At 40.3% G+C, this 25,031-nt stretch overlaps 3 protein-coding genes across 3 annotated transcripts; 1 reads left to right on the top strand and 2 right to left on the bottom strand.

Annotated features, from left to right (window-relative positions):
• Window positions 1-3,117: 3,117 nt before the first annotated feature.
• On the bottom strand, window positions 3,118-5,293 carry LOC133732042 (glucan endo-1,3-beta-glucosidase-like). Its single transcript, XM_062159498.1, has 3 exons — window positions 4,182-5,293; window positions 3,552-3,903; window positions 3,118-3,469 (listed from the first exon to the last, which is right to left on the bottom strand). Exons 1-3 carry the CDS (start codon window positions 5,220-5,222, stop codon window positions 3,333-3,335), a joined length of 1,530 nt encoding a protein of 509 aa, XP_062015482.1. The 5' UTR covers window positions 5,223-5,293; the 3' UTR covers window positions 3,118-3,332.
• A 125-nt stretch (window positions 5,294-5,418) lies between these two features.
• LOC133732041 (pentatricopeptide repeat-containing protein At4g11690) lies at window positions 5,419-8,677 on the bottom strand. The gene is made up of 2 exons (XM_062159497.1): window positions 6,805-8,677; window positions 5,419-6,468 (listed from the first exon to the last, which is right to left on the bottom strand). The coding sequence occupies exon 1, from the start codon at window positions 8,657-8,659 to the stop codon at window positions 6,953-6,955; it is 1,707 nt and encodes a 568-aa protein (XP_062015481.1). The 5' UTR covers window positions 8,660-8,677; the 3' UTR covers window positions 5,419-6,468; window positions 6,805-6,952.
• Window positions 8,678-11,916: 3,239 nt separating this feature from the next.
• Window positions 11,917-15,695, top strand: LOC133731811 (methyl-CpG-binding domain-containing protein 5-like). The gene is made up of 3 exons (XM_062159231.1): window positions 11,917-12,468; window positions 14,856-14,960; window positions 15,056-15,695. The coding sequence occupies exons 1-3, from the start codon at window positions 12,109-12,111 to the stop codon at window positions 15,287-15,289; spliced, it is 699 nt and encodes a 232-aa protein (XP_062015215.1). The 5' UTR covers window positions 11,917-12,108; the 3' UTR covers window positions 15,290-15,695.
• Window positions 15,696-25,031: the final 9,336 nt, after the last annotated feature.

Raw genomic sequence — 25,031 nt, 5'->3', positions numbered from 1 at the left:
GGTTAAGGGGCTGAGGCTTCTCCACCTCTGCAATTGAGAAGGAAGAGAGTGAAAGAGGCTTCTCCACCTCCAACGCATTTGGTTCCATCTCCACCTCCGCCGTCTCCACCACCACCAGAATTCCATCACTTTCTTCATTCCAATCCATATCGTAGCCAATTCTAATCAAATGTGTGTCCCAACAACTAACAGGACCTAATTCAATTGTATTGTAACCAAGAACAAAAAAATCGATCTTGCTTGATTCCTTGAAATTATACATAAAACCCTTTCGCAGATAAGGAGAAGTTGGTGCGACGGGGACAGGGTAGTCCTGATGGTGGCAGTTGGTGACGGTAGAGGTCGGGATTATACCGATCGTAGAGACTGAAGGATTCCGGCGCTAGTTGGTGTCGGGGTCCGATTGCCCCACTCGCCAAGCCAAATCTCTCTCTCTCTCTCTCTCTCTCTCTGTTCTTCGTTCTTCCTCTTTCCAGATCAAAGATCCAAGATGCATTTTGAAGAAACAAAAACAACCCAGAACTGAAATCAATCAAAACCCAGAAATCAAAACACACCACCACATTTCTATTAAATCAATACACAAAAACAAAAGTAATCCCCGTTCCAATTTCATAAAATTTCCAGAAAATCAAATCTAAAAGTCTTTGAATTTTTGTTCTAGCTCTCTGCATATGATCATCGTGAGCTACTGCTTTCCTTGACTGCTTGACACAAACCCAAACTCCAGAAATAGAAAAAAGAAGCCAAATCAATCAATCAATCAAATGGAATTCAGTTGGAGGAGGAGGAGGAGGAGGAGCTCAATCAGCAGACACGGTGATGTAAGAGGCGGGCCTCACCCAGCAGCCACCGGCACCTCATCATCAGATGGGGGCGGAGGCCATTCCGGCGACGCCGAGCCACGCTGGCAGATTCATCCAGTACAACATCTTCAGCAACATCTTCGAGGTCACCGCCAAGTACAAGCCCCCCATCATGCCCATCGGCAAAGGCGCATACGGCATCGTTTGGTGTGTATATTCTTCATTTCTCATTTCTCTTGTTCTGCATCACAAGTTCCATCAAATCATCTTAACCCAAGTCTGGTTTCGGTGAAGGTCCTAAAGGAAGAAGAAGAGAACGGTTTTCTTTTTATTTTATTATTATTGCAGAGAAAGGGAAAATATATTTAGTTAAAAAAAAAGTTTTAGACATGAAGGGATGAAAATACCCTTCAAAACTTGACAGCTGGCAAGTTCCGTAACGGAGGTAACGGCCATATGTACCAATCTTCGGTCGGGCAAAGAACCTCAGGTACCATAGTGATATTTTTTGAAGTTCAGGTACCAAAAGTTATAAGGAGGAAAAATTCGGGTATCGTACGGACCATTTTCCCTTTTCTTAATGAATTCAAAAGCGCTTATGACCAAAAAATACATTTCGCAATAGTTTAAGTACCATGTGGAATTTTTACCCATTTATTTAATAGAAATTTATATCGTTAATATGCCAATAACGAGAATTTAAAAGATACACTTATTTGGGATTGCTTCTAAAAAAGCTTAAAAGTGCTTTCAAATGTGGCAAAAATACCTTTTAGTTAGATAACACTTGACAAATGTCTTTTAAAATCATTTTTAAGTGATTATAAGTATCCGATACATTTTATATTCTTTTGTATTTTTTTAGGGAGAATTTCATAAATGGTCACTCAACTATGACTCATTCGACACTTTGGTCACTCAAGTTTCAAATATATCACTTTGGTCACTCAAGTATTACACTATCATTCACAAAAGTCACCCAAAGGTTATTTTTTCTCACAACAAAGTGACTTTTGTGAATGACAGTGTAATACTTGAGTGATCAAAGTGATATATTTGAAACTTGAGTGACCAAAGTGTCGAATGAGTCATAGTTGAGTGACCGAAGTGACTATTCTCCGCCGTCCATAACGGGGTTAACACGTATGCCACGTGGCGTATTTGATGGGTATTTGTGTCATTTACTTTACCCAGCCCCATTCTTTAGTCCCTTCTCTCTCTCTCTCTCTCTCTCTCTCTCTCTCTCTCTCTCTCTCTCTCTCTCTCTCTCTCTCTCTCTCTCTCTCTCTCTCTCTCTCTCTCTCTCTCTCTCTCCCCCGATTTGTTGTATAAAGTGGGTGATAGAGGCTGGAGACGGCTGCGAGGTGATCGGAAAAGAAGAAGGCAAGCGGGTTTTGTTTTTTTTTTTTCTGGGCTCAATGTCGGGTTTTCCCCATTCTTCTCCTTGTTTCTTCTTAATTTGGATTAATCTTTTTGAATTTGGATTAGATGTTTGTGGAATTTGGATCAAATGGATTGGTAGTTTTCGGAGTTTGGATTTGTTCCTTTCTTCTTATGCCCAGTTGATGAATTAATCAAGATAAAATTGTCAATAGAATAATGGATCTGTGGGGATACCTCTCTTTTTCCTCTGGGGTTGTAAAGAGATTTGGTGATGACGGTGATGATGGATGTAATCAGGGAGGTGGTTTATGGCTGAGAGGAAGGTCTGGTTTCAGAATGGATAGAGGAGATGAAGAGAACTAGATTTCTATTGGCAAAGAAAGAGAAAATGGATTAGAAAGCCAAAAACAGTGGTTTTATTTTTCTGGCCGTGGGATTTTAGAGTGAGTGGAAATGAAGGGCTGATATTCCCTTATACGTAAATATAACTAATAAAAAATTCAGTTAAAAAAATAATAAAAAATAAAAATTAAGGTGAAGACACACGAAAAGACCAAAATACCCCTGAAAATATGCCACATTTAACGCTGTTATAGACGGCGTGTATGAATGTTGGGTCGCGCTGGATAACCTGGGTACCAATGTGATAGTTTTGGATAGTTTGGTATGAAAATTTAGAATGGGCCATAATTGGAGTACTGTTTGTATTTTTTTCCCAAAAAAATTTGTAACTAATTTTCTTTATAATTTTTTACAGTGTTTATGACCTTTTGGCAGCAATATCAAATGGACCTAAAGTTCTGGACATGAGCTGTTTTCTAGCCACCTTAATAGGACTGGAATGCCTAATCAACCAAAGCTAGGCCCATTCTGCAATAACCCTAAAATTGACTAGAAATCATCAAAACCAGCACGTTACAGGCAGAGAGACATGAAACAGGTTATTATTATATGTGTGAAAAATTTAGAGTGTACCTTAAATAACATCTTAATGGTCCAAACCCTAGATAATTACTAGCTATTAGCTTCAAATCTCATGCCCTAGCACCCAAAAAATGGCCAACAATTGCCACCTCTAGAATTATAGTCCCCACTACAAATGTAGTCACCCTAAAACAACATAAAAAACTCGACTCTATTTCCCTAAATATTAAACATTACACCACAACCGACCATTAGAAAGGACAGAGCCACTTTGCTACATCTCATTCTCGTTGAGCTTCCCGCCACCGACTTTGCCTCCTTCTCCGCCTTGTTAGGGTACGTGCACGTTTTGTAACCTGCAACGCGCCACCCAATTATTAGCCTTTTTAATTTTGCAATTTCCACTATTATTAATTTTTGCTGAAATATATAACTTACTGGGATCAGCGGTGGTGACCACTCCGGTGCCGTTGAAATCGCAGTTAATATCCTGTGGCCCATGATCCTGGTAATAGGCGTTCATGACGTAAGCCGCGTGTGACTTCACAGTGTTCGGCTCAAAGCACGACCCACCGTTCTGTATGGGCTTGCAGTCCACTCCGCTGCTGCAAACGTAGTCTATGTTCTTCTGCAGCGTCGCCTCGGTAGCGTTCGGTTTCGGCACGCACCACCTCTTCCCCGTCGACGACGGTGGTTGCGCAACTACATCGGGCGTGGGACCCATCGCTGCTGGGCCTGCTGCGGTACTCGCTGATGGGCCTGATGCCGGGCCGGATGTGGGGCCCGGTGCCTAATTAGATAAAATATGAAACGCACGGTCATTACACACAAAACGACAACGACGCGTAAAAGCTTTGTCGTAAGCAAAACCGCCGACTCATTTTTGAAAAAGCTGGGACGCAGTGTGTCAGAGACGCAGAGCACAAACTTGGAATATGGAGGGTTCCAAGCGTTGTGATCCAGCGACGTGTCATGCATTGAACGGCTACCACATGAACAGATATGAAGAAGAAGAAGCAAAGTGCTACAGGCAATTAACTCGTCATTATTACGATATTACGAATTTACCTGCCCGTTGCGTAAAAGGCCCACGTCGTAAACCGGGTCGAGGTCGGGTTTGAACAGCCCGTAATTCTGCTCCGACAGCGTGGGCTTCAGGTTCTCATTGAACAGCGCGAAAATGTAAGTCTCGAACGTCCTGTTCGGCATCAACGGCGTGCCCTTCCCGGAGCCGACGTGGCGGATGAGGTTCCCGTTGTACGAAACCGCGTTTTCCAAGCTCACACCGAGTTGGTTCGGGTCACCCGCGGAGGGCCAACCGGTTTCGGCGACTACTAGATCCACGTCTTCATACCCGACCTTCTTCATCGCGGAGAAAACCGCGTCCATCTGGGCGTCGAACATGTTGGTGTAGTTCATGCCGGTGGCATTGTCGAAAACGCCGCCGTTTGGCCTGAAAGTCGCGTAGTTGAGCGTATCAGGTGAGAGTCCGAAAAACGGGTATGGGTTGACGAGGAACGGCGATTTGGTCTGGCGATGGTACTCCAAGATCGGCTCGAATATGATCTTGTCGTAGCCGCTCCGGAACTGTCCGAGGCTCGGTGGGCCCGTGTTGGGGGCTAGAATGCCGAGCGAGTGAGGTGTCGATACCTGAATGGCGGTGATGTTGGCGAGGTTGAGAGCCGAGTGGAGCGCCTTCATAGCCGGCAGGAGATGCGCGATAAGGTCCTTGTCCGACGTGGCTAGGATTTCGTTCCCGACGGCGATTCGGTTGATGTTGGTGCGGGGATAGAAGGGGAGGATGTTGTCGGCCACCCATGACTGGGCGGCGGGGAGCTTGGCGAGGGGCGGGAAGTCGCCGTTACCGACGGTGACGGTGACGGCGATGCCGGTGTTGGCGAAGGCGCGGAGGACGTCGGGGTTGGTGTCGAAGATCTTGACGCGGTCGATGGTGGTCTTGGTCTTGAGGAAGGTGGCGACCTGGGACGGGGGCGGGAGGTTGTCGGCTACTGTGCCGTAGTTGACGCCGATGGCGGCGGTGAGGATGACGTGGCAGGCGGAGTGGAAAAGGCAGAAGAGGAAGAGGAGGAGAAGCTTCTTGGACTCCATGGCTTTTGTAAAAGAAGACTGTTGAGTGGTACTACCTGGGAAGCAAGCATATGTTCATTTTGAAAGGTTTTGTGTGTGATCTGAGGGAGGGAGGGAGTGGGACCCGCTTGGTGCGGCTTTGATTGGTACTTTTCGTGTTGCTTTTGGTCGTTTTGGTCGACGGAGTGGGCAGACGTGGCGAAGTGAGTTGTTTGCGTGTTCTGGTTTTTTTTTCGAAGCGTACATACGTTACTTTCGGTTTATGTTATCGTTTTTTTGGACGGAAAGCGATGCTTTGATTTTGTGGAAATGAACTATACCGACCGTTGGTGACTTTTTTGTATGCTCAAAATCTGGGTAAACTTGGTTGTTCTTTTTGACGTAAATGAGTAAAGGTATAAAGTTCAAATCTAGCCAGGGATGCTTGGAAATTAAGTATTCTGAGTTTGAATTAAAGAAGCTTGTGGAGTGACTTTCTTTACTTGCGTTCGCTTTAATTGAAAAAATGCTTTTCTAGCGGATTTGAAAGAAGGAAATCGATAAATCGTAGTAGGATGATTCTTCCATTACTAATGCAATGTTTATTGGCATCTCTATTTCTTGTGTCTATTAGCGGATTAGTATGTAAAAATGCACATGTTCTTCTTGTTTATCACAACATATTTGTATGATCTGCCAAGCTTAGTAGTGTGTGTAGACACTACAAGTTGTGGTTGATGCAACTCCCAACGTGTAGAAAATAAGAAGGATTAATTGATGATGCAACTCCCACTGTAAAAAAGGATTAGTTAATGTAATCTTCTCTGTACCTATGAATGAAACTAGACTTCTTCACGACAAAGGGGACAGTGGCTTGGTTTTGCAAGCCATTCATCAATACATTCTTGATGAAACGTATGCTTCACTCGAGATGGAATCGAGTCAATCTGACAAACTTCCCCATCCATGAACTTCTTCAAGCAAATAGCACATTCCGTGGGGTCGAAACTGCAGCTTTCTCTTGCAGAAGTGAAGGCTCCAGCGGCATCCGGCTTTGTGTTTGCAGTGGCAGCAACTTGGTCAGAATTGAGAGCTTGATCAACGGAGTTATGTTGTTGTTGGAGCTGCTTCTTTGGGAATATATATATGAGGTCATCTCTGATTCAGTGACTTTCCAATCTAGCTCATGGTATCGAACCTAAGTCTCCCATATATCCCGAGAACCATGAGCAACCTCATCCTCAAAGAAAGCTACAAGTGTTTCTTTTTCATCCGTTTCTGATAACCCCTGTGCACAAAAGAGTTTTGCATTATGTCAGTAGCAAACAAAAAGAGTTCAATGGTAATTGGAACATGATGGTATTCGAATCCTAATTTTATCGCACAAGTCTACAGCTTCCATCCAACTACAACTTGCACCTCAGATTAATTCCTACCTGAAAGAATCTTAGCTCTGTTCCTCCTTCAATATTATTGACATATGCACACAACTCTCGAGCAATTCAAAGAAGGCAAAAATAATTTCATTATATAATAGTCAAGTTTGTAAACTGAGGCTTGTGCAGTTTATAATAAGGAAAAATTTGAAAGGAATGAAAAGAAGTTTTTTGACTGGGAAGCTTACTTGTGGGGGAAGTTTTTAGGGAGGCTCATCAATTTTAACTAACTGAAGCATGTCCAGCTAGTACTGTGTGGTCCGCCAACAAGCTTCAAGAGGCAATGGTAATACCTTCTTTCCGCCGCATTTGTGCTGTACTGACAATATCATAGGTTTAGGTTGATAACTTCACCGGTGTATCATTTTTCACTCTAGAAATTATATTATACAAAGAAACTGATGGTTTCGAATCTGAGTCCGTCATTTCTTTAAGTAGTATTTCAGCTTCTTCCCATTTCCCATCATTACAAAGAACTCCAATGGTCGAACTGTAACTAGCCACATTCGGAACCATTCCTTTCTTTCTCATTTCTTTGAGCAACCTCAGTGCCCTGTAAGAGCTACCCTCTTTGCAGTAGCCATGAATCATTATATTAAATATGACATCACTTGGCTCCAAATGTGAATCGCTCATTGATTGTAACAGCTTTGATGCTTCAATCATATTACCTTTCATGCATAATCCATGTATTAAGACCCCATAGGTGTAGACATCAGGCACCAGACCAGCCTTCTCCATGGAGGAGAACACATGAAATGCTCTTTCCATGTCATCAGATCGAACCAAGGCATCAATTACAATTGTATACGTCACTTTAGAAGGAGACATGCCTCTGTTCTCCATCTCTCTCACCAAATCAATAACTCCAGCAGAGTTTCGAGCTTTGGCAAAGCCTTGAATCAGAACATTATAAGTCACCAGAGACGGAGATTGTCCACTCGACTTCAACTGATCAAACAAACTCAACGCCTTGTCCAACTTTCCAAGACCACAAAACCCATCAATCAGTGTGTTGAAAGTAACTATACTCGGACTAATACCATCCCTCTTCATCTCATTCACAAACTTCTCTGCTTCCCAAGCCCTCATTTCTCGACACAACCCACCAATTAGGATGTTGTATGTGACCACATTGCAGGCCATTCCTCTCTCACGCATTTCATCGAACAAGTTCAAGGCACTATTCATTTTTCCATCGTTGCTACACCCACTGATCAAACAAGTATAAGTACGCATGTTAGGAACAACCCCATTAATCTTCATCTTCTCATACAACTCAAACCCTTCTTTATTCCGACCTTTCTTGAAAAGCCCATCAATCAACACAGTATATGTAAACTGATTAGCAACCAAACCAAGCTCCCCCATTTTGCAAAACATCTTCTTTGCCCTCTCTAAATCACCATTCTTGCAACACCCATCAATCAATGTAGTGTATATAACCACATTGGGAGACCAACCCATTTCCTCCATCTCATCCAAAACCCCAAAACCCCTATCCAATTCACTACCCTCGCAGCAACTTTTTATAACTATCCCAAAACTATACAAATCCAATCCCACCTTGCCTTTAAACTCATTGAACACCCACCAAGCCTTCTCAAAATATCTCGACTTAACAAGAAAACCCAATACGTTATTGAAAGTGTTTGATCTGGGAACGAGGCCTTGCTCAACCATTTTGTTCAAATAGTAAAGGGCTTGCTCTGGCAACTGAGACTGAACGTGGGCGTTGATGATTGCTTCGTATAGATGACCAGAGGTGGGGACTGAGCTCAACTTGGGTTGAGTTAAATCGTGGAGGAGAGACGAGGGAGTGAAGAATGGGGATGAGATTCGACCGGAGAGGAGTTGAAGAATGAGAGACTGGGCGTGCATTGGCATATTGGAGGAGATGAGGTTGTGAAGAATGAAGGAGATGGAGTGGTGGGTGTGGTTGAAGCCTTGGAGAGTTGAGGAGTTGAAGATTGACAAGGCTTTGAGTGGGGGGCTTTTCACCATTTTTTGGATGAGGACAAGAGCTTCGTTCGTTGGTGACATTTTGGTTGTTGCTCGAGTTCGTTCTGCTGATCTGCTCTGGCGAAGCGCGGTATTTGATTTTCCTAGCTGCTTGACTTCTTGTTAATGGGCCGGGTCGAGTTTTTAAGGTCTGGATCCAGTTGGTATCACGGGATTGGAACATCTCTTTTCAGGTACAATGACACTACTAGGGCTCCGCAGATCATGCAAATATGTGGTGATGGACGTAAAGAAACAAGTGCAATTGCCACATACTAGTTTTTTGAAATACTGGTATGATAAATGATCTATGGTAACTGAAAAAATAAGGGGCAAATGTTTGTCAGAAGACGTAAGGAATAGAGGTACAACTTGCAAAGGTGCTAAAGGTCTAAAACAATGGGCTTGACAAACTATATTGGAGACTGATGCCCTAGTATCGGAAGAACAAGGGTTACAACTCGCACTACTAAAAAAAAAAAAAAATTTGCATTTGCTTTGAACACAAAATATGAGGTTTCATATCTTGAACGTTCCCGTGAAGACACCTAGCACATTCACTGAACCACTTATTGAGGTTGTAATTGCTTATATACAGTCAACAACATACTAGAAAAGTTGAATCAATTGTTTATGACTTTAGTAAGAGTTATTTTCTCGATATATGATCATTACTATAATTAAACAATAGTGTAGTCAGCATAAAATTCTTTATTAATTAGTGTATGTATATATATTTTTTAAAGGGGGCTGGTGCGCCTACCCTCAAGTCTTAATTAATGACATTGCAGAATACATGGGGGGGACATAAAGCCTGAACCCCAGATTACAATAAGCATCAAAATAACATCCCAAAATAATACCAGGAGTCTTCACAAAATCGATGTATTCTAACATGCACCAGTTAGCAAAGAGTGCACGGAATGACACTCTATTTGCTTTAACAAAGTGGTGACATAACGGAAAGATAACTCTATGAAGAATAAGCATAATTACAAATAGCACAGCTTTCCTACTATGTTGCCGCACGGAAACAAATCCAGCGACACTCCATTTCATCCTGCCACTAGGAGGTTGCGTCCATTCAATCAAGTAAACGGCTCGCCGCCTTGCTAGGCCAGATAAGGCACACTGAGTGTGCATACCGGGACCAACCCCACATCGCCCTACCAAAAAATGATAGAAACTTATTGCCAGCATAAAGCCGCATTTAACTATAAATAAATAAAGATAAAACATAAAGTAAACTAAATTTGGAAACAGAGCCCAAGCCCAGGCCCAATAACCACTAGTCTCAGTAAGGAACAAGCACAAGTCCAGCCCAATCCAGTGCCACCACAGACCTATCAGCGCCGCTGCCGCTACCTTGCCGCCGTCACCGCGCCTCCGCCTTGTCCCGATCTCCGTCCAGATCCCAGCCACCATAACAGACAGATCGCTGACCGATCTGAAACCAAACGGCCAAAATGCAGAAACACAGATTGAAACACCAGAAACACATATCGACGTCGTTGAAGCAACAACGCTTATCCTCCATCCCTTCCCTCTGAACCGCCTGTCCCCAACCACCCCTTACCAAGCCATGCTACCTATCCCACCGTCGAACACACTCGATCTCAGATCAGATCGGATCCGACCGGGATCGAGTGGTTCAGTCTTAGCAATGGCTAAAACTCGACCACCACCGTCACCTCCTCAACACCAAAGGAAAGAAATCAAGCCAGTAAAGCCCATAGTGGCCCGTCCGACGACCACGTCCCTAGGACGCGCCGCCGGAAGGAACAAATTCTCTCTTGCAGACGACAGACACGTTAGGCGCGTTCCTTAGGGCTATAGTTTTTGTAATCTTCAGAATATGACCCTTTTGTGGTTATTTAATTAGTGTATATTTACATAAATAGGATTCGTGGATGCTCATGCTATTATTTGGAACCCAACTCTTTTTTGTTGTGTCAAGGTTTAAGCCCATGTGCCCCCCTCCCCATTGTATTTGGTACTTTCACTATGAATATAAAAAGAAGAAGAATTATCTCTCTTTTGGTTTTGCTTTTGTGTTATTTAATGCTTTGCCTAGACTTTTCCTATTGCGGCGGCTAGAACTCTTTCTCTTCTTTATTGAAGACGTTCAGCCTTGTGATGTTGTGCCCCACCCTCGGGACCTAACTCGTCTGTTGCTAAACTTGTTATTTCGTATTTCTTTGGCTCAAATTACAATGCTTCCTACTTTGGTTACATCGCAGGGAGACGGGGACTATATGAAGAAAGAACAATTTAATACATCTTTACCTTTGAAACCAAAGATTAATCTAGGAAGAAGAAAAAAAAAAAAAAAAAAAACTTAGATATGGACTACTATTGTTGAGAGATGCGAAATTTATCATTTTTTAATATATTACTATTCGTTATTTTATAATCAAATGAATAAGTTATACAAAAATGGTAAAAGGAGATGGACAACGAGAAAATGATGAGATGTATAATTGTTGAAAATTTTTGATAGGTTAAGATGAAATAAATTAACTACACACATCTTCCCCAAATCAGTATTGCAGAGAATTTCTGGGATCAATGTTCATTGCTTATAGCACTACGTCCATACATATAATCTATGTTATTGTCTTACAAACTTATAAGATTCAGATTATAAATACAAATAAAGAATTCAAACGTAAATTTTCACATACGAAAAAATAAATAAATAAACTCAGAGACCATGGCATAGAAAAGAGACTAGATCGAAGAGAAGATTAATGAGACATTGAGAATCATAAATTAGAGTATCCAAAACAAATATAATATAATCCAGCTGAATCATGAAACATAGCTATAGTACAAGATCTCGTTGTTCAATCTAATTGTCATGGCCGTGAATCTCTAATCTCTCTAGGACCCCAACCTTCATCGAAAAACACTAGCCAACCTTCATCAACATTGCAACCTCCTTCACCGTCAAGCAAACTCATCACTTTTTTTTTTTTTTTTTTTTTTCCCATATGTTATGAATAGGGCATAAGAGGAAGTTCAGGAGAAAAAATTAACAAAAAAATTTGTGATGCGTGTATAAAAAAAATAAAAAAAAATTTATTTGCAAACAACACATTGACTCATTTTTTAAATTGATATAAATGAGCAAGTATATGCATCATATGCATGAATAAGATCGTTATTTAAACAAGAAAAGTTCATTCGATTACAACTCTTTAATATGCAAAAAATAGAAACTATTCTTTTCCATTTTTTTCACTTTCCATTTTGTTTCACTCATACCAAATTAAGCATTTGAACCAAGATTGAGTCAACTTAGAATCAATAATCACACTTCATCTTTTTCCTTATCCTCATAATCTTGTTTTAGAAGTTTCTCGGCCGAACTTGAATCCGACTGGAAAACCCGGCCCACTATAACACCTTTGCCTCACAATAAACAGCACCAACTAACCAAATGAGAGTCAAACCGGTCCTACTCCAACGGAAAGCTCAGATAGTCCCGCATGTCAGCCCCCGGTAAAGATCTGAACCCGAACCCGAATCCGACTCCGAGTCCACCTCATCAACACCACCTGAATCCTCCACCTGACGGAACCCTCGACGGCGCCGATCCCCTCCTCCAATCGGGGGCCTTCATCGACCCCACCACCACCCCCACCTCAGATATGGAAGAAACCGGGAAGGCTCAACCGAACGGTGTGGACTCAGTGACGCCGGGCACGAGTAATGTCACTGCAGACGGGTCGGCGGGCCGGGCTAAGGCGAAGGGGTCGGATCCTCAGGCTATGGATTGGTTGCCGGCCGGTTGGAGAGTGGAGTATAAAGTGCGGAGCTCCGGTGCTACAGCTGGAAGTACAGATAGGGTAAGCTTTGGGTTTATTACTTGTTCTTCAATTTCCTATTAGCTCAGAAATGGAAAACTTCATTGATTTAGGGTTTATGGGAACAGTAGTGTTAGTGTGCAAACTAGGATGAGTAGTTATTTAGTTTCTATATTAGCTCGTAAATGGAAAGCTTTATAGAGTTTAGGGGTTTATGGGTTGGTTATCTATGTTTAGAGTTGAAGGTGATCATTTTAGGAAAGGCTGAAGTAAACAAGTCCTGGAAATGAGGATAATGGAAAGCTGGAAAGGTTGTTATTTAGAAACTGTGTAATGCTTCGTTCAATGTTTCTTTATGATAGATGCTATAGAGTTGCTTACGGATTGAGATAATTTACTGGCATTGTTGAAGATAGTAGCATATTGTTTCAAAGATTGAGAGTTAGTAATGAACTTGTTGACTTTCGACTGGTTGCTATTCCAAATATGTATCTAGCCTTCTAGGTATGTACATGTGGTACACGCACATAATTTTAAGCCATACTCGAGTATTAATGAGCAAGGAAAATTTTCTGTTTTCTACCGTGTCGTTTTTTTTTTTTTATATTTTCGCTTTTAAAAGACGTCCAGAAGTCATAAAAGGTTATAAACATTAGTATAATCCTGCTTTGGGTTTCATTGCCTTGATTTAAAGAAATCTTCTCAGGCATTTTCTATCGTTGGGAGGTTTGGTTTCCTGAAAAGCACCTGTTTCGTAGAAATGTTCTGCTTATGAGTTGAACCTGTTACCAAAATGTCATTATGATGTGGTGGTGGTGTGGGGGTTTGGTGTTTTTGGGGTTGGGGGGGGGTGGGGGTGGTGGAACTTTTCTTTGCTAACACTGCGTTTAGGGGGACAAGAACTTATTATTGAGCTATCTACTACTTGAGTACAATTTGAGCTTTCATGACATAATTGTTCACTGTTATAGATCAAAGACATCAATTTACAAGGTAGTTTTCTGATCAGACCCCTGGTGGCTTTGTTTGCTAGTGTAATGGATGAACGAAATTGATACAATGTTGATAGCATTTCTTGCCTTACATACCATCAAATACATTCTTTTACTGTTTAATTACTCTTGTTATGATTGAATCTTTTGGCTATGCTTAGGATCATGTCTTAAGTGGACAGTTAAACGTGCTCTTTAGTTTTTCTTGGCCAAGATCTTGTGATTTCATTTTAGTCATGACACCCACAGAAGCCATATTATTTGTAGCCTTGGTGAGATTTGTTTATCTAGGTGGTGACTTACAATTTCTTGCATAAACAAATATATAAATTTAAAGAAGAGGGTAGAATTAATAGGCACCAGTGTAAAAGATAAGTGATCACACCACCATGTTAAGGTTAAAGTGTACCACTGAGGGTAGGCAATGTAGAACAGGAATGCAATAAGTCAGCCATTCTCAGTCACTGGTATCATGTTGCATAATGAAACCTCTTTACAACTATTTATTGATTTTCCTTTTCCCTGATAATCTTTAGAAAGTTCTCATCATTCTTATAATCCACAAAATGTTGATTCAATATGGACAATTTTTCAATGGAAAAGGTCTACCTTTTCCTTTTTAGTATAAATGTGTTTGAGAAAAGTACTAAACATAATACAGTATTATAGATAAAATGTTTTTCTTTTGGTCTGTATTAGATGGAGTGGTTAGAGATATTGATAAACTTGAAATAGTTTTGTGTGTGTGTGTGTGTGTGTGTGTGTGTGTTTGGGGGTGGGCACAGGGGAGCCGGGGGTGGGAGTTATCCTTAACTTTTAACATACATGGAGGGCATTCTTACAAGAGTTGGATCAAAAAAATCAAAATTTGATAAAAAGTGGAGGGTACATCCAACTGATGTTAACTAAACCAGTACTGCCAGGGATCCCCCTAATGCGCACTGTTTTAAGTAAACTATGATTAGAGAGCAAAAAATCCAATTCGTAGTTGAACTTTTGCCCATCAGTAGTTTGCACGCTGCATTAACTCTCTTGCTGTTTACATGGTTTTTGAATAAACCATCAATATATTGGTGAGCTTCATGTTATTATTAGGAAACACAAAAGAGGGGTAACCAGAAAAAAAGGGAAAAGTATATTTCTGGCCTGTGGTTTAGTTCGTCTCTATGCAATTCTATTCCTACAACGAAGTGGGAAAGACTTCATTGGTGGACTTTATACTATGAGATTGTACTTGATTTTCTTTTGAAAAATTTGTCCCAAGTGGCATGAGCGCCTGTAATTCTTATTGCTAGGTGATCTTTTTATTTCCTTAGCAACTTCCATTGTATGCGAGAGTTCCATTTCCACAATTTAAATGCTACTATTAAACCATCAAAGATTGCATTTTACCATGATCAAAGTATGAAGAAGGCTTAAATCATTTGTCTTGTGCAGTATTACCATGATCCAGTATCAGGTCGTCGATTTCGGTCAAAGAAAGAAGTCCTTCACTTTCTGGAAACAGGAACGCTCAAGAAGAACGCTAGTTCTGACAAAACGGTGAGTTAGAATCAAAAGCTTAATGGTCGGAGGTGACTAAGTTTTGCTTTATAGTCTTCTTAACCCTGTTTTGTCATCTATCTTCTTTCTGGCAGTCCGTGGAAGGTTCTGCGAGCAAAAAGCAAAGGAAGTCTAGTACAAAGCCCAGACCTGCTGTGAACTTTGATTTTTTTGATGTGCCTGCGAAGGTGGAATGGGTTCTCACAGACTCCTCTCAGTGGACCTGGACACCCTTTATCGGTGACCAAAAGGTGCCCGAGTCCACTGCCAAAGAATGGGCTACTGCATTCACAGTTTTCACATCCAGCAATAGTGGCCACACTCAATGAAGACACATTGAACCACCCTTGTGCATCATGAGGTTGTACCCACCAATGACAATTATTCTTTGTCGACAGACCTATACAGAGTCACTGACCAATGTTATCCTCGCATTTGCATATGCCGTCAATCAAAGAAATATATGCCCTCACGGTAACTCTTTTGGGTCATATGAATCGTATCATGTGACAAGCAGGCTCTGGAAGTTTGCATTTTGGTTTTTGACCATTTTGGGTTACAGGGCTGTTCATACCTTGTTTGCTCTGTATTCAGTGTCATTTTATTAGTTTTTGGACCCATGATAGTTTTAGTCCAAAGGAATGCTCTTGGACTCAATGTATGAGCTTACAGGAGGGATGTAAGATGTTTGTTCTGGAGTACAAATACATTCCTAGTCTGTATATGCTCCTTCAATTTTTGCGTTCAACAGTATATGCAGTAGGACTCCATTAGACTTCATATACTTAGCGAACAACCTCCTTTTTTTTTTTTTTTTTTTTTTTTTTTCTTTCGGTGTTTTATTGTTTGAGTCTGAACTACCATGTGTTTTTATTCACAACAATTTTTAAAAGTAGACTTGGGTTGCTTTTAAAATTGGGGAAATGATTATTTACTCAAATTTAGGGTTAATTAGCTCCAGTTAGCCAAACACTCTAAGAGTTTGACCACTTAAACAAGTTACATTTTTTAAACCCAATTGCCCAACTATTTCTCTGTAGACCTGTTTTCTTCAAAATTTTTGACAGTTTTGCCCTTTTGTAATTGTTAAGATTCAAATCTTTAACAAAATGAGATATAGAGAGACAAGCCTCCGATTTTAGAGAGAGAAGCTCCCGATTTTATAGAGAGAGAGGATCGGCATGATTTTTAGAGAGAGAAGCTCTCCATTTTTGAGAGAGAACCTCTGCCATTTTAGAGAGAGAGAGGAGCTGTGCGATTTTTAAAGAGATGAGTTGTGCGATTTCTAGAGCGAGAAGCTCTGCGATTTCTAGTGAGAGAAGCTCTGAGATTTCTTGATCGAGATCGAGCTCTTGTTTGTGTTCCTTCATTGCGGTTTGCTTCTTTTCTTCATCGATCTTTAATCAGTTTGATTTTAGCTCGGTTTAATCAGTTTGATTTGAATTTCTAGGTCTTTTTGTGTACATTGTGTTAGTTTTGAATTGTTGTGTTAACTTCAAACTGATTTTGGTGAATCTGAGCTTCATGTTAAGTTTGAACTGGTTGTGAAGTATTTTTGTAGTTCTAATTTGAATTTCTAAGTCTTTTTGGGTACATTGTGTTAGTTTTGAATTTCTGTGTTAACTTCGAACTGATTTTGGTGAAACTAAGGTTCGTGTTAACTTTGAGTTGGTTGTGAAGTGTTTCTGTAGTTCTGACTATATTATTAGGAGGCAATAATCTGTCTATTGAGGGGCAATAATGTGTTTTAATTGTTATTCAATCTCTATAATTAATGTTTAGTGATCTTTTACTTTGTGTTCAGAGCAATTTGTTACAGTTTCTGAAGTGTTTTGGTAGTTTTAACTACATTATTGGGGGGCAATAATCTGTTCATTGGGGGGCAGTAATGTGTCTTAAGTGTTATGAAGTTTCTATAATTGTTGTTCAGTGATTTTTTCCTTTGTGTTCAGAGTAATTTGGTACTGCTGTGATGTGTTTTGGTAGTTCTGATCATATTATTGGGGGGCAATAATATCTTTGTTTTGCTATTTTTTGCAGTAATATGGGTGATCCTTTGGTTTCTAGGTGTATTTATTCTGGCAAAGGTTATATAGTTCCTCTGAATCAATGTATGAGCTATTTTGACTTGTATGGAGACATTTTCCATAGGTTCCAGTTTTTACCAAGTGATGTTATTGAGCTTCAGTATTCAGTTCCTGGTTGTGAAGTTTGTTTTCTTCATTCCGATTGTGATTTCCAGATGCTGTTTTGCGGTGCTAGGGTATATAAGTTAGATTGTGTTGAGATTCTGTTTCAAAGATTGGTGAAAGTTGCAGCAAAACTTGTTCAGTGGATAGCTTATTTGTCTGATGAGTGGAGTTCATATATTCATCATGTTGTAAATTAATTAAAACCCAAATGAGTTACTTTTGATCATCTTTATAAAGATTATTGGGGGACAATAAATTTTTTGTGACCACCCAATATACATGATTATTTTGAGGAATGAATCTATCAACAACTTTTTGAAAAGGACCTGTAATAATTTGAAGGCAACAGAAGTATATCATATCATCCAAATCATGTCATTTCACCATAATTGGAAAATAAGTTCAATACGAGAATGTACAATCCCTACTTTTGGAATTTCTAAGTTAAATTCCTACTTTCAAAATAAAGATCCTACTTTACTACTCATTAGAAGTGATATCATGTTCAGGATTTCAATCTTCACTTCCTTGCTTGATTCATCAAGAGTCATGATTTTCTCTAGAATTCTTTTCCTCATGCTATGCCCAGCTTCCTTGCTTGGTTCCTCTTCAAAATCGCTCAATAGGTTGAATCTTGGTCTTGCCATTCTGCGCGCAAACAAAACCAAAATGATTTTTTCTGTGTATTTCCCCTCAATAAACCATCTTAGACTTTCAAAATCAAGTTTATAACATTACTGACCCCCAATAAAGACATTATTGGTGGGCAATAATTTGTCTATTGGCCCCCAATAGACCACCAAATAAACTCCATTTTCAATCAATAACAGATTAGTTTACTTTAATAAACACAAAGCAACAGAAGACTTTACAAAGCCCTAATTTCAGTGATTAATGAACCACAATTAAGATATTATTTGGGGGGGAGGTGGGGGGGGGGGGCAATAATCTTTCTATTGCCCCCTAATAGACCACTAAAAATACACTCAATTTTCAACCAATAACAGATTAGTGTACTTTAATAAACAGTGTAGTGATTATTGCCTCTAATAGACATATTATTGGGGGCAATCATATTTTTTTTTTTTAGTGTTTCGACTCCACAATAGACTTGTTTGGCTCCAATTTTGCTGCAGCTGGTCAACAGTCTCTTTTCTTGCGCGGGCGTGCCAGCACCGTTCGGGTGCGGTCGTCGGGGGTGTCCCTTGACCTGACTTCTATCAAGCGATTGTAGACGAGGAGAGCACCAACCTCGTCGTGGGATTCTTTGTGCCTCGTGGTGAGGACTTTGCTGAAGTTTCTTCTTGTTAACACAATCGATACTCAATATTGTAGATCGAGCAGAGCGACAATCACCGGGAAATGTTGAGATCTTGCTAAAGCGTGACTTTAGCTTGGCTGGGTTGCTAGGGCGTTACCCTTGCTTGGCTGGTTCTGTAACCGTTGTGGTCGCGGCACTACCGTCGGCTCCCGAGGAGACTAGGACCGAAGTACGTTGACAGAGGGTTTGGTGGCACTGAAAGTCGGCTTCTGAGAAGACTAGGACTAGGAGTGTGATCACCGCTAAGAGAAAGAGAAGGAGAGGAGTTGCTCTTAGAGAGGTTTGCTCTAGAGAGAACTTAGATCATCTTAGAGATGTTTTGATGTTGTGAATGTGTGTATGTGTTGGTGTTTGGTCGTGGTACTACAATCGGCTCCCGAGGAGACTAGGACCGAAGTACGTTGACAGAGGGTTTAGTGGCACTGAAAGTCGGCTTCTGAGAAGACTAGGACTAGGAGTGTGATCACCGGTAAGAGAAAGAGAATGAGATGAGTTGCTCTTAGAGAGGTTTGCTCTAGAGAGAACTTAGATCATCTTAGAGATGTTGTTGTTGTATGTGAATGGGTGTATGTGAATGTGTGTCTTAGAATGAGAGGAGAAGGTGTTTATATAGGGAAGAAAAAGAAGAGTGAAATGATGAGTGGAAGAAAAATAATGAAAGTAGATCTAAGTTCACTTGTAAAATATGGAAAAGATAGAGAAAAGATGAAATGAAAGCAAAGCATGAAGGTGCAGCAACATGGAAGTGGTGATGATCTATTAAAGAGATTGTAGAAGAAAAATATATCCAAGGAAAAAGAGAAAAGTATCTAGCTTTCTTCATGTGGGTAGGAAACATGAACATGTGAATATTGAGCTGGTTTTAGGTCAGTTTCTGCCCCTTTATTCCTTCAATTATTTCTCCAACAAGACTTCATTATATGCCTTCGACTTCTTCATATGAAATGTTCCACTATGAGTGTAGATCATCCTGACAAATTTTCAGATTTTTATTCCATGTGGTTGGGCCGAAAATGCTGCTGGACCTCTTACAGGTCCAGTTTTCCAGTTTTGCTTCTGTAGAAAATTGGGCTGATTGTTTGAAGGTCTTCCACTCAAAAAAAGCTCTTGCACTCTTCATAAGAAATGATCCTTGGGCTGTCTACAATGGATCTGGAAAGTTTCAGCACATTTTGATTTCATTTGGTTAGTCTGCCACCCCTCCTTCCTTGTCTAGCTCGGTTTTTCCTAGCCGAAGTAGGAAAATATGCTAAAGTTGACTTGTCATACTTCCATAGTAGGCTTTATTTAGCCTCTAAATATATATTTCGAGCTTGTTGACAATATATAGCTTGAGCCACTGATATTGGCTCAATTTCTCCAAGACGTGCCTTGTCAGGCCAAAATGTTCATTTTGGGTCCAAACAATACTTTCAATGAACATCCATTTTACTAAATTAACAGTTTATAATCAAAAAACAACATTCATAACAGTATTTCACACGTATGAACCAGAAACCCTAGATTTCACAGATTTTTGCACATGCAAAGTCTATTTCACAGATATGAACCAAATTTAAGCTATCAACAAGCTTCAATCGAAGATTTATGTAATTGATTTCGCTGAAAACCTGAAAATCTGAAAAACGAATCGGTAATTCAATTTTTACCTCTTTCGATATTTCCGAAGCCGGAGAAAATACAACTGCTGCCAGACTTTGAATCTTAATCGCCGGTGTTCGGTGAGTATCGTGGTCGTTTATCCAGAGAGAGAGAGAGAGAGAGTTGAAAAGGTAAAGTTAATCGAGTCGTGCTGTTAGTGGGTAGGGGGAGTGGCACAGTTTGTAATTTGTTTGTTTTCGGAACCCAAGAGCTTCGTTGCACTATTTTTTTTTTTTTTAGAGAAAGGGATAATTTCATTAATTTATCCATGGCCAAAAGGCACGTACATCATACCAAAAATACTAGATGGTCTAAGCTACCAAACACATGACAGGTAACCCTCACTGTTGACAAATAAGCACAACTTTTGACCTAGCCAATGAAGGCAAATCCAACACTACCTAAACCCTTGCTAGAGTAACTCTAATCGCCTAAGACCTCAATTGGTGTACCATTAGAGCAACTAAATTTAAATAGCAACAGACTTGAAGCTTCAACTGCTAGGTACTGAAGAAAGGAAGCTTAGAGCTTACCTTTGCCCTTCTCTACAGGGCTAAGCTCTTGACCAGTTTCAATAGTAGGGTAAGTAAGGCGTAGAGGAGTCCTACTCACCATCTTCTGAGGACGAGGATTCTTATTCTTGCTCCCCAGAGGCCTACCAACCTTCTTCTTCAGGATGCCTTGTTCACTCTCTTTGTTAGTTTCCACCAAACCCAAAGCATCTGCTTGAAGAGTAAGAAGCTTACCCCCCAAGATAGTTTTAAATTTCTTCGGGGAGGGGGGTACAACCTCCATTCCTGCTTCTCTTCTTGTAAACCTTAGGTTCCACCTGCACATCCTCTGTAGGAGGAATGGGTTTTTGGACACCCTCCATAGAGGCCGGTTCCGAGACCACTACCTCATCTATTGGGTAAGTGGGCACAAATATCTCTTGGTGGAGTGTTTGAGTTCTTGTTTGGCCTAATTTGGGTAACTGGTCACGACCCCTTTAAAATTTATTGTCAATGCCCCTTATAAATGTTAATCAAAACTGCTTTTTTTATTACGGTTTCGACTCAATGCACAAAATTAAGTCAAGGTACTCTCACTTACTGCACTAAAATTCCTACTTATCTGGCTTTGAAAAATCAAGAATTATGCACTATCACTAAATTCTTTCTCCCTCTTGCATTGCCATTAAATTCGTTTTCTATTGATGTTTAGATAATAAAGAAATGTAATAATAACAATAAGAGACTCACTAAAAGTTTAGATTTAGATTGAATATGTTTAATCACTCTTTCGTTTTATGTGGATTTAGGTGTTACAGTCAAACCTAATTATGTGTTTGGTTATGAGTTCAAGCCTAGATCTTGATATCAGAGGTTCAGTATCTGAGAATATAGCAGTGATAGCGTCAAGAACAAAGGTAGGGATTTGGTTGCTGGTGACGACTTGTTGATTGATGGTTAGAGTGGTTAAGGTTTCTCCTTCTCCTCTAATTTTATTTATTTTGGTGCTGGACTTGGACTTGGAGCCCACATATTAATTGTTTTTATCACTCATATAACTCAAGGGGTTCCTCCTGCTCCTAAGGGAGGTGGCCTCTACTTAATTGAGGAGTATTTTAGTAACTACAGAGTAATTAAGGAGGTGGCCTCTACTTAATTGAGGAGTATTTTAGTAACTACAGAGGTGTCGGACCGCGCGGTGGATGCAAACCTAGGTGGGTTGGCGGCGTCGGAAGCGGCGGTGTCTGGGTTGGTTGCTGGGTCAGAGATGCTGGTGACGGTGGGACTAGGTGCGCCAGAGGTTTCTGGAGTGACGGAAGTGGCTGGAACGCTGGTGATGGGATCGGGTTCGCCGGCCGCGAGGAGCTCTGTACGCGTTCCGGAAAATTCGGCGGCAAACCCTAATTTTGAATTAGGGTTGACCGGTGGGTTGACTGGGATTGCTCAGCATGGCCTTGGGCCGGGGCTGCATGGGACTGGGCCAGACTACTTTGCTGATGGGGCCAATATAAATGGCCTTGCTGTTGGGGTAAATTCAGAAAAACATTTTACCTTGGGTGTGAAAAAGAAGAGTTTTAAGCCTAGGTTGGCTTTCATACCTCCGGAATTTCACCTTGGTGAGTTGGTGGAGGTTCCGATTTCGTTAGGGACAGCTCCAAAGAAAAAAGGCCGTCCTGTTGGACGAAGGAATAAGCGTACTTTGAGGAATGAGAAAGATGAAGGTAACAATGATGGTGCAACTATCAGCTCCAACTCGCCAGGGAAGGAGCTGGCTATTGTTTAATTGCTTTGATTGGGGTCTTAAGCCTGTTTGAGTGTGATTAGGGTTTCTATGAGTCTTCTATGACGTTTCTAGTTTCTTGCTTGTACCACAATTGCGTGACTGGCAAGTGAGGGCTAGTTGAATGATTTCTTTCCGTAGGAGGCGAAACTTTCTTATGCTTGGGCAGGCTTGCTTAAATGTGAGCTTCCCATTGATTTTAATTAGTTTGCTTTAGCTTGGATAGGTTTTCCGGATTTTCTTGCCGGACTGCTTATGTAAGTTTTGTAAGCTATGGCCAATTGGCTGTTGATTTATTGAATAACAATCAACTTCTATTCAAAAAAAAAAAAGGAGATGGCCTCTACCTTTTATTCTACTCTGCACTCGTTTATTTCTCTATATTTCTATACGCGATCAAATGTAGTAGTGTAGTATTATGTGTGCTGATTTATTTTGCCGGACAAAGATTCGGGTAGATTCATTTGTAATGATGTAGCTTAGTAAAACACAATGTTTTTCATTATGTAAATTTATGAATGTTAATTGAAATTTTCTCCCATGAGAAAGATAACTGGGTTTTCAAAATTAGACAGATTTGATTTTACAGATTATTTTTTATAAACTAACGATATAGCCCCTTGTTTTATTAAAAACTAGTCATTCTTTAAATATGAAACTTGTAAAGTTCAATTGCGATTTCCCATGAAAAACATAATTGGAAATAGACATATTTGATTTTACAACCCGTTGTTTTTAATAAACCAACATTATAGCTCCCTGTTTTTTTTTTCCTAAAACCGCTCATTCTAGAACCTACCAAGATTGCCTATAAAAATAACCTGATAATTTAGTTTGTGCATAATCCATCATCTTCTCCAATTGTGTATTTACTGATAGAGAGTGATAAAAGTTTTTGAAGATCAAGATGAAGAGGAAGATGATGCTAAGATTAGTTCGTCCAGCAGTTCTTTATTCATCGAATCAATGATTTACTAGAAGCATAATTTTATTATTTATTTTGATACTTCATAGATTTCTTTTCTGACACCATTCATTTCTGGTTTGAAATAAGACTATTGAGATAGCATTGTCCTGAGTGAGGGTTAGCCCAAGTGATTTTTTTTTTTTTTTTTAATTTTTTTTTAAAGAGGGGTGGGGGGTGGCCACCCGATGGGGAAGTAGTTTGATGATTAATTAGGACTATGCTAGATCAAGGGTTTGAATCGCCTCTAGTGTAACAAAAAATAATGTGTACTATAAAAGTATCAATCTTTGGTTAAGAGATGAGAAACTAAGAACAAAGTGTAATTTTAAAATAAACCAATAAGATTAGTTTTTTTTTTTAAAAGGAAAGACGACAAACTATATTAAATGAAAACTAAGAACCACTTATCCAATTTTAGATTAAAAATTGTCCACTTACTCCACCAAGAGTTTTTTAACCTCAGTTACCTAATCTAATATCTATTGACAGTATTGTCCTCATACTCTCTCTCTCTTGACTCCCCTCAGCCTCTCTTTCCTCCCAGACTCTCTCTCTCTCTCTCTCTCTCTCTCTCTCTCTCTCTCTCTCTCTCTCTCCATGTCTGCAGATCGAAAATTTACGGTCGTCCAAAGAACGTGAGGGAGAACAACGGGTTCGGGTTTGAAATTGGGTTCGGTTTGTCATAATCAAGGGAGAGCCAGGGAAGGTCGGCGGCGAGCGTTTTTCCGATGCCTGCTACTGATGGGTCGTGGGGAGGAGTTGGCAGAAGATCCTACAGTGGATTTGAAGACGACCGGAGGGGTCCGCTTTCTAGGGTTTCAGATTTGAATTTGCTGTCTAGGGCTGACGAGGTCAACAATTGGGCCTCGACGAAGAAGCATATACAGTCAATCGATTCCGGTCGACGAGCTTCCTGGGTGCCCAAATCATTTTTTTTTCATTGTTTGTTTACAATTCAGCTTGTGTTGTATATGTGTTGGCAATAATAAGATTATTGGGGGGCAATAAAACGATTATTAGTGGGCAATAATAAGATTATTGAGGGGCAATAAAATGTTTATTGGGGCAATAATAAGATTATTGGGAGGCAATAATAAAATTATTTATTTGAATAAAATTCCGAAAGCTTTCAAAATTTAAAACATCTTCATTTTTCACTAATCATTGATCCCCAATAAACTTGTTATTGGGGAGCAAGAATATGTGTATTGAGGGGCAATAATATGATTATTGGGGGTCAATAATATGATGACTGAGTATTATTTGGGGGGGTCATAAAATCAGACGCCGGCATCCAGTCACCGGTTCGGTAGCCGGATTCGGGATTCCGGTCACCGGTTGCCGGATTTCGGTCACCAGTTGCCGGAGTCCGCGGCCGACCACTGGTCACCGGAGTTCGGCAAGGTCTCAAATGACTTCTCTCACTAAGTGACAAAGAAGGAGAGGGCAAAATTGTCCCAAAAATAAATAAATAAGAATAAAAAAATATTAAATTGGGTATTAGGGAAATAATCTCTTAGAGTGTTTGGGTAAGTGGGCAATTTTTAAGCTGAAATTGGGTAAATAATCATTTCCCCTATATCTAACACATGAATATCTTATTCAAAAAAAAAAAAAAAAAACACATGAATATCATTTTTTTGTTTAATTAGTAACTTTTTTGTTAATGGCCATAACTA

Source organism: Rosa rugosa, chromosome 2, assembly GCF_958449725.1.
Source record: "Rosa rugosa chromosome 2, drRosRugo1.1, whole genome shotgun sequence".
Taxonomy (NCBI): Eukaryota; Viridiplantae; Streptophyta; class Magnoliopsida; order Rosales; family Rosaceae; genus Rosa; species Rosa rugosa.
The sequence above is the reverse complement of the archived record's forward strand: the minus strand, read 5'-3'. Positions and strand labels throughout refer to the sequence as shown.